Here is a 14,210-nt window from a genome sequence, read left to right as displayed (position 1 = left end):
GTCCGTCTTACAGTCCGAATTCAGCTTACCTGGGAAGGAATCCGGCACAGGTGGAGGAGGGGTCATTCAGTGGTCCAGGCTCGTGCAGTGGCGGCGCTGGGCTGGGGCAGGTGGGCTCTCTGTGCTCCGCTGCAGGGGCGGCCGCCGCCATGTTGCAGTGGACTCCGGGAGCATGGACGCCGGAAAGATGGACGCCGGAAAGATGGCCGCCGGTCCGGGGACAGCGCATGCGCAGGTTCAGATCTCGTCCCGAGATTTGAATCTCGTCCCCCGAGATCTCGGGACGAGATCTGAACCTGCGCATGCGCTGTCCCCGGACCGGCGGCCATGCTCCCGGAGGCCACCGTAACATGGCGGCGGCCAGCAAGGGATGTGTGGGGGCCTCCGGGTTTGGCGGAAATGCCGGCGGAGGAGCCGCCCCTGCACCGGAGCACAGCCCGCTGCCACCACCGCACTACAGAGCCCCGCGGCACCCGCACCAGCCTCGGAGGTAGGAACACTGCGACCATAAGGCACACCCCCCCCCTAAAATTTTTGGGGAAAAAAAAGTGCGTCTTATGGTCCAAAAAATACGGTACATATCATTTCTATTGGCTGCAGACAGAATTTATGGCTACAATCGAACACACGATTGTCTCAACTAGACACATTTAAAGGCTTCCAAAGTGAAAACCATGCCTACAATTGATGGGGATGTATATAAAGCTCTCCACATGTCATTTTGTTTTATACACCTGAGGAAGGATTTCAGAGCAGAAACACGTTGCATTTAATAACTTTAGGTTTCTCTTGCTATTTTATTTTTAACCAGCAAGCAAAGATCATTACCGCCTATGGATTTTTAAAATACATTTAATTCAACAAGCACTAAAGTGTCATAATCACTACGCCGAATACTACCCGAAGGCATGTTACACATTGACGTTCGTTTGGGATTCCTTCCACAGAAGGGAAGGGCCTTCAAATTTTCTTCTCACATTTCCTGTTTATCCATGCAAGACTCAAATTGACTGAAAGACGCTGGCGCTGGCTTTACTTCTACATATAGGACTGTTCATTGGGTACACCAGAGGGGGAATGAGGGTGGGGAAACATTTTTTTGACCAAACTTGATCCTGAGCAGTTTATATCTGCACATAAATTACAACACGTACTTTAAAAACAGCTCTTTATTTAGGAAAAAATGAAACATTGTTTACATACAAGCAAGATAACATTTTTCTGAATAGTTTTACTGCACATTACTTCCCTTCTTGCTAAAATATCTATGGAAGGAGGGGAAAACAAAAGCTTGAAATATGAATTCCTAATAAAGAGCTTACAAAAGCACAGTAAAATGTATTTAAATATACTGTGCATACAACACCAAACCCTTTCCACAATTTGGATGTGGTGATATTTTACACAAGCATATTTAGGGATTTATATTTGAGGCAAAACAATCATACTATTATGTTGCAACATGACCTAGGCTATATGCCTTTTAACTCTTTAAAAGCGACCCTCCATCCTGGGATTGAAGTGACATTTCTCATGTATGGTCACTGTACTTGGTGGCCTCCATTCACCTCCTTTGCCGAGACAGTGTTCCTGTGCTCCTGCTTCCAAGATGGCTGCACAGTGGCATTGGGTGGGCAGTAATATGACTAAACCATGCCTGCAAGGAAAGAAGGCAGAGGGCGCCAAGTACGACGACTACACATGGGAAATGTATAATAGCTTTACAGATCCAGCACAAGTAGTCTTTCAATGAAAAATTATATTCCTTCTCCATGAAGTGAGCACTACTACAAGAGGGATGGCTTTTACACTAAATTATGGATTAAGCTGGAAAAGCCTTTTGTAAATTATAAAATAAAAAAACAAAATACTAACACGGTATTTCAATATGCCCAATCCCTTAATCATCATGGGAAATAAGACTACCAGAAGGGCATGGTGGCATCCTTCACCTCTCACCACGTTGAAAACATGCACGCTTTGATTAATTGGGTGTAGTCAGAGAATATCTGCTGGCCAAACGTACATTTGGTTCACAGCTATCTAGAGAGCATTGTTTTAAGAGATTAAACTACATCAAGTTATTCAAACCTATGAATAATTCATATAACTGTAGAAAAAAAAAAAAATGTATATACGTAGCAGTGTTACACAATTTTGGAAGTTCATCCGAAAACTTTATAGCAAACGCGACTGAAGACCACGGAGCCGAAAATATCTTACCTAAAATACAAAAAAAGGGTAGAAAATTGCAGTTAAAACATACTGAAATATGTATTTCTACTTTAGATAGAGGAGTGGCATCAGTAGATTAGAACACCCATATCAAATAAATTGCAGCAAATCATGGCAAAAAAAAAAAAAAAAAAAGTGTTCCATGGTTTGTGAAATTTCATTCTTTCCTGCCTTGTGCCATAAGCAGCTCTGTTTGTTTTTTAACAAACATCTGCGATTCTTTGTGTAGTTTACTTTCTCTAAAGAACTGTTCTGGCTGTAAGCCATGACATGCAGCTAAAGTGCCACACAGAGATTGGCCAGTCAATCAATTGTAAGATTAGAATATAGTTTAAATGGAACATGTCACCAGGTTTGGCCAGTATAATATATGGCCACCGCCTTTCAGGGCTTATCTACAGCATTCTATAATGCTGTAATAGATAAGCCCATGATCCGACCTGCAAAATGAGAATATATTTTGGACTAGAAGACGCTCCGGATTATAAGATGCACCCCAAATTGAGAAAAATAAGTTTTGTTTTTTTTTAATAAAATGGTGGGGCTTCTTATTATCCATGCGTCTTATTGCTTACCGAGGGTGGTGGCTGCAGTGAAGCGGGGTCCCAGGGTCGCTGATGGAGGAGGCAGGAGTGGGGCGATGCTGCAGGCCACAGGCTCAGATGAAGGGGGGTGTCCAGCACTGCTTTGGGGCTCTGCCGACATTTCGTGAAAGTCCAGAGCCCCCCGCAGTTCCGTGGTCTCCGGGAAAATGGCTGTCGGGGGCAGCGCATGCGCAGATCTCGGCATCCAAGATCTCAACACTGAAATCTTATCTCCAGAGAGCTTGATGCAGAGATCTCCATCTGCGAATGTGCCGCCTCCCGTGGTGGCCATTTTTCCGGAGTCCACCGCACAGGAAACCACAGAACTGCAGGGGGGGCGCTCTGGCCTTTCACAAAATGTCAGCAGCACCAGACAACCTGGGCGGCACCCCCTCATCACATCCTACAGCAATGGTACTGGCAAGGTATAAACGCATTATAAGATGCACTCCCCAAATTAGAGGGGGGGAAAAGTGCGTATTACACGTCAAAATGTTTCATTATACTCACTTGAGGGGCAGTCCGGTCCAATGGTGTCACAGATCCGGCGCCTCCCATCTTCTTGCGATGCCGCCCTGTTGCTTGTGTCACAGGCTCCCTGGCATCACGCTCCTGTGCAGGCGTACTTATCTTCCCTGATGTGAGCAGGGCAATGTACTGCAGTGTGCTGGGCCTCTCTGACCTTGCCTGGTGCCTGCACACTGTAGTACTTTGCTCCTCAGCAGGGCAGATAAGTACGCCTGTGCAGGAGCGCAATGCCGTGGAGCCATGAAGCAAGCAGGAGAGCAGAGATCAGATGGGAGTCACCGGACATGTGACACTCACCTGACCAATCCACCCCCGGGTTAGAATAATGAAACTTATTTTTCTTCTCTTTCAGGCTGGATCTGGGGCTTATCTACATCATTACAGAATGCTGTAGATAAGCCCTGAAAGGCGGTGGCTGTATCTTATATCAGCCAAACCTGGTGACAGGTTCGCTTTAACAAAGACACACTACTCATCACCCGATACTTTAGTCTTTACCTCCTGGACCAACATCAGGAGCTGTCACTGCGACCTGTGCCTAACTGAGCAAGCAGTTTGTGTGCAGCAAGAGACGAGGAAGCAAAACAGAGCAACAGGGTATCAGAGGAGATATTACTAATTTTCAAATCCAAATGTAAAGAAGTGAACAGGCACTCACTATCCCATTTATGTGCTTTATTTGGAGATCACAAAAACAGCAAGGAAGTGTGAAGAGGAGACAGACGGCCGTTTCACGCCTGTATGCATTTCTACGCAACTCGTCAAAACGCATACCGGTACGAAACGGCTGTCGTCCGTTGCATCTCCTCTTCCCACTTCCTTGCTGTTTTTAATGAGATTTCCAAGTAAAAGGACAATTGGGACAGTGAGTGCCTGTACCACTTCTTTACATTTTCAACTGTTGAACTTTATGTGGAATGGCACCTGAGGTCCCACAGCCGGCATCTAACTGTAGTCCGAGTAGTGCCTGGCTGTTCTGATCACTATTACTATTTTTTAGCCTACTCGAGAGCTTAAAGCAGCACTCCAGCATGTTTGTTATTTCACCGCCAGAGTGGTGCTTAAAATTTAAGTCCCCTGTCTGATACTCCCCTTCTGACATTTTCACCTGTTTTCACCACTACTCATCAGTATCCTGTATTGTTTCATGGAGCGTGCAGAGGTCACTAATCAATGCAAGTCTATGAAAGCCTCTTTCTGGCTCAAGACTTTTGAGAGGTTGTGACAGTGTCTGACTTCTGGCCAGTCAGCAGCTGCGCTCACAAGATGGCGCCAAAGGACCGTAGCAGGCCCCAAAAACTGGTGAAGATGCAGGTGGTACAGTATAAGACGGGGCAGGGAACTTATGTTTAAAGCACCACTCCAGTGATTAAGAGAGAAAAAATAAATAAGATATTGAGTGGCTGGACACTGTCAGTTACTAGTAGGAAAACAAAACTTTAAACATTAGCAACATTACATAGTACTTTTTGCAAACCAGTGGCAGCTAGGCCGCTCTTATAGTCCAATAGCTCAACTGTATTAAAAGAGTGAAGTTCTTCACAAATCGCAGCTAGGTGCATTCAGACGATTGCAAGCCACAGGAATGTAAAATCACCACTCCCTTATAAACACTTTCCTAACCTTGTAGAATAGCGATTTAATAACTTACCTGCAACTATAGGGCATCTAAAATTAACATTTGCGAAAATTAAACGCATACACTGCTCAAATGCAAAACGATACAGGAAAAAAATGTGACTACTCTAAAGCAAATTAACAGCTTCTGTTCATGTGTTCTCTCAACTGAACCTTTTGTGAAAAGGAGGAATACAAGTTAAAAAACATTTTCCAGAAAAAGGGCAGAAGACAGAATGGAAAAGGATTAGTTACCAAAGTATAAAATCACGAGGGGGAAGTTAAATAAAAAACCCTCACCTCCTGAGCTTAGTAATACCGCGTGCGATCAGCGTAGTTATTCCGTATGTATCGTGGGGTTTCATAGAGAGTGTTACGCATTGTAGGGGCTAACCTGCGATCAGCGACATATTCATCCACAGCGGCGGTCGCAGGAGGAGGAGGCGGACGACGAATTGGGCTTCGCTCTCGTGCGTAATAGCTGGGAATTGGAGGAGGTGGCGGCAACGCATGCCTCTCATATGGAGAGGTCTCCAGACGTTTTCTGTGCGATAGACCGGACATTGTTGGAGGGGGGATAGTAGGCATTCGACGATCCATATAGGCATCATAAGATGAGGGACGTATACGATAGCGATGGTAATAGTCAATGAGGTTGCGGCGTTCATAGTACATATGCTCGTAGGCAGCAGCAGCCGCCGCATTGCGCATAGGGACATAAGGATCTGCGAAAGGGTCATGACCGTAGGGCGACGCCAGATCCACCTCCTGAGCCATTTGGTCTAATGGACACACTCCGGACCAGTGGCCATCCTTCCCGCAACGATAACACTGACTTCGTTCTCCCATCCCCGGGGTGACTCGCAGACGACTCGTAGAGAGCTGAACGTGCATCCGTTTGCCTTCAAGAGAGCAACAACAACCAACAAGGGTCAGGACAGCTCCCTTATTCAAGCACTAATATGACCAACTATAAATGTTACATCAGATCTGACTTTGTAGACAAAGAACAAAAATAAAAGGTCACAGCTATGGATATGTAAAAAATATAAAAAAAAAAAGTCATTTGCTTCTGTATCTTATATTCAGGTGTTCAGACAAAGTTTTAAATAGCCATCCATTCAGCAATATGCGTGAAGACATGCTGAAATAATTATCTACATGGCCAATAACCTCAATATTGCTTAATGGTAGGTGGCGTATATTCATTAAAGGGAATCTGCCGCCTACTTTTGGCAGGCTAATTAAATGAGGTCGGTCCGGTCTGATGGGCAGCGTTTACGATATTAGCCGCCTCCCCATCCTTGGCCGCCGTCCGCAGTTTTTTCATGAATAGGAGGTGGCCGCCATTTTTCGCGCGTGCACCAAGCATTCTTGGCTCGCGCAGTATGCTTTGCCCAACTGCAGGCAAAGCATACTGCACATGCAAAGAATTCTTAGAGCATGCGCGAAAAACGGCAGACACCTACTCCTATTCATGAAAAAACTGAGGACGGCGGCCAAGGATGAGGAGGCGGCAAAGATCAGAAACACTGCCCATCAGACTGGACCGACCTCATTTAATTAGCCCGCCAAAAGTAGGTGACATTCCCTTTAAATTGAGAAGGCAGTGCTACCTGGCACAACAAATTTGTCCAGTGTTGTGCCAAGGACAAATTTACTTACCAACGAGGAAAAATTACTTTCTGGGATTCTTCTACGGTCGTGGAATCAGCAATTTGAGAAACTAGATTTGTAACTTTAAAAAAAATTCAAACACGTGAAGTTAAACACCTCTAAACTTTGATAACACTTCTTGTTTAGTTAAAGGGTTTGTGTGGTCCAAAGGTGCCTTTAATGACTGGTGTCCCTGTAAAAAGTCATGTAACCAGTGTGTGAATAGCTGGGACCTCCTTTCATCTTTTCTTTGATGTGTATTTAGCTGCTGTGCCGCTGGTAACATGATTGTTTCTGTTTACAGACTGCACAATGCTCAGTTTTTTTATGCCAAGCCTTTCTGGTTACTGCATGCAAGGAAGCAACGAATTTACTCAGTCATAAAAATGAAACTCGTTAGCAATTATTAGTCTGAACACATACCGCCAACCTGCGAAATACTATATGGCCAATTGGATATTTTAGTGCTGGCATGAATAGTCAGTTGTCCAGAGCGCAATATAGGTAAAAGTGCTGCGCACAACACTATATTGTATGGGGACTGAACAATTATTAACCCCTTCACCACTTTGTTTTTCCATATTTTGCTCCCCTTCTTCCTAGAGACAGAACTTATTTTTTGTCAATATGGCCGTGTGAAGGCTAGTTTTTTTGCAGGACGGGTCATACTTTGGAAAACCATTAGGTTTGCCATATAGTGTACTAGAAAACAAAAATTCGAAGTGTGGTGAAATTGCATAAAAAGTGCAATTCCAGTGTCGATTTGTTATTTTACCATGTGCACTAAATGCTAAAACTGACCCGCAACTATGAGTTTGTAGATACCAAGCAGCAGCTTCTCAGTCATAAGTACTTGGCTGTTAGCGATGTGAAGTGTCTTGGGAAAGTCAGTACTTTAATCAGGCCTATGTACATTTGTAGGAAGAGTAATGAGAAGTAAGCCTATTTTTTTAATCTGCCTTTTGAATGACTACCTGAAAAGAAACCTTTAAATCAATGTTTTATAACGCAAGTGCCGAGACACAAGTTTGCAGAATCTAGCCATTTTGGCTGGAGCCCACAATGATGTGTACAGTCATGGACTGACATTAGTAAAGTTGACCTCATTGCATTTTAACATGCAAGATCCTTGGCTCTTACAAATCCATCATATGTGCAGCTAGAAGTGTGATGGCAACTTAGTCGCTCTCAAAATACACATGAACACTAGCTCGATCCTAGAGACCCAAGAGGAAGTCAGCAATAAGATATCCTATGAGTGGTAAAAAAACAATGAGTATTTTCAAGATTTAAACTTCTGTTCCTTGAAGGCACAGCTTAATATGGCTTTAAAAAAGGACATGGACAAACACCTTAATAGCTCCAGTGACTATCAAAATAGTCACCTTTGAAAGTTTCCTTACACAGCGGCACTGTTCCAGTGATGTTAGCACTACAATCACGGACAGTAGTGTGACAGCCAGTGAGCTCTGACTGCAGCATCCACTATTTGTTAAAGCAGACTCCTGTCTTGATGGAATAAAAGCTGCAGCTGATTAGTTGCCAGTCTCTCAACCGCAGTTTGGGAACTTCACCATTCCATCAGGCAATTATCAAGGGTTTTTATTTTAGGATAGACCCTGGAGCAATTAAGAAGGCATTGTCTAGTAGTGGACATGACTTTTAAAAAATTGTTTGTTCAGTTCTTAATCATACAAGGAAGAGTGAAAGAGGCTTAACCAGCTCTGCTATATATTTTCACAAGCTATCCCAATTATATATTTCACCTTTAAACTCATAGTTGTTTAGATTTCTGATGGCTTCAAGTGCTTCCTCTGCTTTCTCCATGTGAACAAATGCGAAATCCTTGACAATGTCACATTCTAAGACGGCGCCGTACTCTTCAAACTTTTCTCTTAACTCGTCACTGGTGCAGTCAGGGCTGATGCTACTGACGTGAAGCTTGGTTGAAGCTTTTGGCTTTCCCCTGCTGTGTTCCACATTAATGGAGACACCATGCAATTTATATTGGTTTAGACTTGCGACAGCTTCATCAGCTGACTTTTTATCTTCCATATGGACGAAGCCATAATTTGTTATGATGTCACATTCTGTCACTTTCCCATACTGTTCAAACAGTGCCTTCAGCTCTGAAGGAGTCGCCTCAGATGGGATGTTACCAATAAATAGTTTCACCATCTTGGCAAGCTTCAAAAGAAATAAGAAAAAAAAAAAAAAAAAAAAAGACAAGTCAGCTACACAGGCTTTCAATTACACTGAACTAACTACATCCCTGGAATCGACAAATGACGCATTTCAAACGCACATGTTGTTTTGTCAGAGCTTGGCAAATGTTGCAGTCAATCTCATAGCAGCATTCAGAGAGCAATAGTCATTTTTAACTTATTTCATAAATCAGTAGAACACCTGAAAATTTGCAATACTAGGTATACATTGGTGCTGATTAAATCCTATAGAAGTGAATGGGAGGGAACTAGAGGCAGAAGAGCTCCTCCCATCTACATAGAACCTTAGCAACAACTGATACATACATAACCATCAGGCTACTCATGCATAAGGGTTGCAATGGCAGCTTTAAGCCTCCTGACATGGGTCACGTCATACTACATATATAAAAATTGCTTAACAGGGTGGTCCGAAGGCAAAGCATTGTTCCCTATTTAGCCCAATAAGCCAACATTTTTTAATATACTTGCTATAAAAATGGCCTAATGACAATTAGTTATCACCACTGCATGCTGGGATACTCAAAGCATTATCAGGGGACAGAGGGTGTGGTCATTATCACAAACCCTACCCCATCTAGTGTCATCAGTAACTTGTTTCTGGAGCTGGTCCCTGCTCTGCCCCCCTCCCTTATGCAGTCTCCTCCAGTACCCTGTGATAAATGCAACGTACAGTCTAATGTCCACTTTGCGGTGTCACTATACCTCACAGAGACCAATGATGTCACTTGCGGGGGCTGGCCCTAGTCCTCATTAACACCGGGTATAGCATCACCGCACTGCTGCCAGCTTATTAGGGTACGTGCCCACGATAAGGAATTGCTTCGGCATTGACTCTGCGTATATATGCAGTGCCAAAGCCGCAGCAGCCACATGTTGCAGCATAATGGATGGGATTTCTAGAAATTCCATGTCCACTAGGCTTATAAATGTGCATGCAGATCACCAGTGGAAACTGACATGCGAAGCATCTTTCAGGGCCGCAGCTTATCAATTTCTCAAGAGCATGTATTGAATGCGGTAAATCCGCATAATTTAGTGGACACATGCAGATTTACATGCATTCAATAGAACACAGTAAAAATATGCTGCATGCAAAGTGATACTTCCTGGTTGTGGTAAAAGGGAATCTGTCAACTATTTTTTCGACTAGAAGCTGCAGCCACCGCCATCAGGGGCTTATCTACAGCATTCTGTAATGCTGTAGATAAGGCCCGGATGTAACCTGAAAGAAGAAAAACGAGTTATATTATACTCACCTAGGGGCGGTCCAGGTCCTGTCCGAGTGGTGTCGCGGTCCGGCGCCTCCCATCTTCTAGCGATGATGTCCTCTTCTTTGCTTCCCGTCGCACTGCTCTGCCCCATTGAGGGCAGAGCAGTGCGCCTGCACCGGAGCCGCGACAGGAAGCAAAGAAGAGTACGTCATTGCTAGAAGATGAGGTGCCGGACCGGACCGCCCAGGGGTGAGTATAATATAACTCGTTTTTCTTCTCTTCCAGGTTATATCAGGGGCTTATCTACAGCATTACAGAATGCTGTAGATAAGCCCCTGATGGCAGTGGCTGCAGCTTCTAGCCAAAAATATAGGTGACATTCCCTTTATGTAGCCTCACTATTTATTTAACAGGACACTGTGGGTATTCCAGCATGCACTGGCGATACTCAAAACAAATTGTCAGACAGGAAGTAGGAAAAAAAAAAAAAAAAAAAATTATATATATACACACATACACACACACACACAAGAGTAGTTGGTGTAGGTTGGTAACAGTGAGGAATTTTTAAAGCAAGTATATTAGAAAATAGCTTAGATTATGGGTCTAAAGAGATAAAAGGCAAAGAAGGACCACCCATTTGATCAATTTAGAAAGGAAAAAAAAAAGCCACAGAATTGCCATTTATTGTACCCATAAAAACTACAGCTTACTATGAACACAAGAAACCCCTCATACTTTGACAGTAAGCATCTTAAAAAGAATAAATAAAACATTAAGTACAGTTCTGAATTCAAGCCACATACAAAAACTGGCTAAACCACCACTCCAGCACTGGAATAGAGCTTTTGGAATGGCAGTCCCTGACCCCACTCTAAGGTGATGTGCACACGCTGCGGATTCTGCTGCAGTTCCGCAGTGTTTTTGGCCCTGCGGAACTGCAGCAGTTCCGCAGACATGGTACAGTACCATGTAACTGTATGGGTTTAAAGGCTGTGTGCACACGCTGCGGATTATGTGCGGATTCATCCGCGCGGATTTTGTAAAATCCGCAGGTCAAAAGACCTGCGGATTGCTCTGCGGTTTTTCATTTCCTCAATGGAGGAGATGGCAAACCGCAGGAGAATCCGCAGAAAGAATTGACATGTCAATTCTTTCTGCGGATTGAAAACCGCAGATAATCCGCGCGGAAAATTCCGCACCGTCTGCACTGCGGTTTTTGATTCCCATAGGGAATCATGGTACTGTACACCGCAGCAAAAACTGCTGCGGGTCCGCAGCGGCCAAAACCGCAGAAAAATCCGCAGCGTGTGCACACAGCCCAAGAACCGCTGTGCTCACGCTGCGGTATTTTCCACGCGGTTTATAAACCGCAGCATGTCAATTGTTTCTGCGGATTCCGCTGCGGTTTCACACCTTTAACATAGTAGAGGTGTGAAACCGCAGGCCACTTTACCTGCGGTTCCGCACAGAAAAACCCACAGGTGAATCCGCAGTGTGTGCACATAGCCTTAGGGTGTGTGCACACGCTGCGGATTGTCCTGCAGATTTTTCCGCATGGATTTGTCAAAAACCGCAGGTAAATCCGCAGGTCAAAAGACCTGCGGTTTATCTGCAGTTTTCCCCTGCGGTTTGACACCTGCCATGGAGCAGGTGCCAAACCACAGCAGAATCCACACAAAGAAATGACATGCTGCGGTTTTGAAACCGTGGAAAAAGTCTGCACCGTGGTTTTTCATTTCTATTGATTTTAATGGTACTGTACACCGCAGGACCAAAGCTGCTGCGAATCTGCGTTCCGTTGCGGATCCGCAGCGGAATTGGCCCTGCGGGTCCGCAGCAGTTTCTGCTGCGTTGTACAGTACCCTTTATAGTCTATGGGAAATTAAATCCGCAGTGCAAACGGTGCAGAGTTTTCCGCGTGGATTTGCTGCGGTTTCAAAACCGCAGCATGTCAATTCTTTGTGCGGATTCAACAGCGGTTTGGCATCTGCTCCATGGCAGGAGAAAACTGCAGGCTAAACCGCAGAAAATTTGTAGATAAACCGCAGGTCTTTTATCCTGCGGATTTAGACAAATCAGCGCGGAAGATTCTGCAGCAGAATCCGCAACGTGTGCACACACTCACACGCTGCTGTGTTCTCATGCCACCATCTTAGGACAACAGAGGTAAACGGTGAGCGGTAGTGATCGTTACCATTGTTTGCCTATGGTGCCCGGTTATGAACCGAGTGACATTTTCCAGTCCTCGTGCCCTAAAGTTTCATGGCTGTTAAAACAGCCACAGAACATGCCGGGACCGCCTACGTATGTCAGGCAATCCCTGCAGGCTTTCTTGTCGCCTAAAATCTCATGTCACTCAAGCACCCGCGATACTAGGCGCATACCCGAGCACTCCAGGCAAACTCGAGTAATGAACCCATGCGCTCATGGCTAACCACAAGTTCTCAATGAAAGCCTTTGAGAGGCAGAACGAGGCTCTCATACATGTGTACTGAAGCTGTGACCTCCAGCAAACAATGGAGCTATCCGGCAAAGTGACAAAACTGCTGGAGAACAACGGGAGCGGCGGCGATACAAGGGGGCAACACAGCGCAGGTATGTGCAGCAAACTTGCACAATACACAAGCCAGTGACAATTGTCCCCCATCTCCCAGTACTTTATAGTATAAAATTAGTGTTAAGTTCATCAGAGGAAGAAAAACCCACACCTCATTGGTTACCTAAACGGAATAAATTAAGCTTATTTATAATAAAAAAAATACAGAATAAGTCAAAAAGGTAATGTTTTTGTTAAACTTTCTTCCCCAATATCAGCGGTTTCTGACTATACACGGAAAGCTGTAGAAAACAGAGCAGGGCTGCAGCGAGCATGGCGTGAAGCCCTCAGGAAAACTCCCAGCACTAGGCGCACACCAAACATCAACGCTAACGACGCCATTACACCAGCTCGCACACATATACCGGCCATTCGTGGGCCAATTTCACCTCAGACTTGCACCTATGCCGCTCCCCCTAGTTATTCAGCGGTAAATCTCTGGAACATCCGGACGAGACTCACCGTACTAGTACCTCACGAACGATCCACACAAAATGGCACCTGCCGAAGCTGCTCTCCAAGAGCTGTGAAAGAGATGGGCGGGCTCACACGTAACCGTAAAACGAAGTTGATTGGCCGGCTCAGGATGCGTGTATCATGATTGGCTAGTTCAGTTTCCTGCCTTGGTGGACAGGAAGTGGCTCGTTACTCGTCAGCTTGCACCGGCGCCCGCGCTTCCTCCTGAAGTCGGCTGCCATTTTGTCGTTCAGTCATTGCTCGTTCTTTGTGCTCCGAGAATGGCGTAGTGTAAAATAGTGCCAGGAAAAACCGCTCAGAACGGAAACTATAGAAAGAGTTGGCGCATATGCGATACTGAAGTGGCATCGCATGCGAGTTTTTTTACCTCGTACGTCATGTGGCAGCCATTTTTTTGCTGAGGTAAACTTAGCAGAGAGCTACCATTCTGACACGTTTTTTCTGCAATAGCTATTTTCTCACAAGAGCAGTGACTTGCACCAAGCGCTTCAATGTAAAATCTCACCCTTTCACAACTGAAGTCTAGTTTCCATTTTTGGTTCTTCAAGACTTTTTTTGTTCTGTCGATATGGCTGTATGAAGACTTTTTTTTTAACCCCTTTACTACCAAGGGTTGTTTGCACATTAATGCCTGGGCCAATTTTTACAATTCTGACCACTGGCCCTTTATGAGGTAATAACTGAAACGCTTCCATGGATCCTGGTGACTCTGAGGCTGTGTTCACACACAGCGTTTTTTACTGCGGTTTTCACTATAAAACCGCTTAAAATAAGCTGCACAGTCATTTCTATGCATTTTGCACTTTGTGTGCACATTGATGCGTTTTTTACCGCGAAAAAAACGCATCGCAGTAAAAACCGCAGCATGCTCATTAATTTTGCGTTTTTTTCCGCGGTTTAGGCTTCTCCCATGCTTTTAGAAACCGCTGCGGTAAAAAACGCACAAAAACCGCCGCGGAAAAATAGGTGCGGTTTCTGGGAAGGGATTCAGGTTTTTGTGCAGAAATTTTCTGCAACGTGTGCACATACCCTGACACTGTTTTCTCGTGACATATTGTACTTCATGTTAGTGGTA

General features: G+C 44.7%; 1 protein-coding gene across 4 annotated transcripts; it reads right to left on the bottom strand.

Moving 5' to 3' along the window:
* Positions 1-1,151: 1,151 nt before the first annotated feature.
* Positions 1,152-13,273, bottom strand: LOC141088975 (RNA-binding protein 4B-like). 4 transcript variants are annotated; one of them, XM_073575241.1, is made up of 4 exons: positions 13,121-13,273; positions 8,387-8,807; positions 5,265-5,866; positions 2,119-2,223 (listed from the first exon to the last, which is right to left on the bottom strand). In XM_073575241.1, the coding sequence occupies exons 2-3, from the start codon at positions 8,796-8,798 to the stop codon at positions 5,274-5,276; spliced, it is 1,005 nt and encodes a 334-aa protein (XP_073431342.1). In that variant the 5' UTR covers positions 8,799-8,807; positions 13,121-13,273; the 3' UTR covers positions 2,119-2,223; positions 5,265-5,273. The 4 variants fall into 4 exon arrangements, with proteins under 4 accessions (XP_073431345.1, XP_073431342.1, XP_073431344.1 ...); XM_073575243.1 differs by having other exon boundaries at positions 5,359-5,866; XM_073575242.1 differs by lacking the exon at positions 13,121-13,273 and adding an exon at positions 13,048-13,068.
* Between the last annotated feature and the right edge of the window lie 937 nt (positions 13,274-14,210).

This window comes from Dendrobates tinctorius, unplaced genomic scaffold (assembly GCF_039654945.1).
Source record: "Dendrobates tinctorius isolate UK_male_01 unplaced genomic scaffold, ASM3965494v1 ptg000043l, whole genome shotgun sequence".
Classification (NCBI taxonomy): domain Eukaryota; kingdom Metazoa; phylum Chordata; class Amphibia; order Anura; family Dendrobatidae; genus Dendrobates; species Dendrobates tinctorius.
This window is presented reverse-complemented; position numbering and strand designations above follow the sequence as displayed.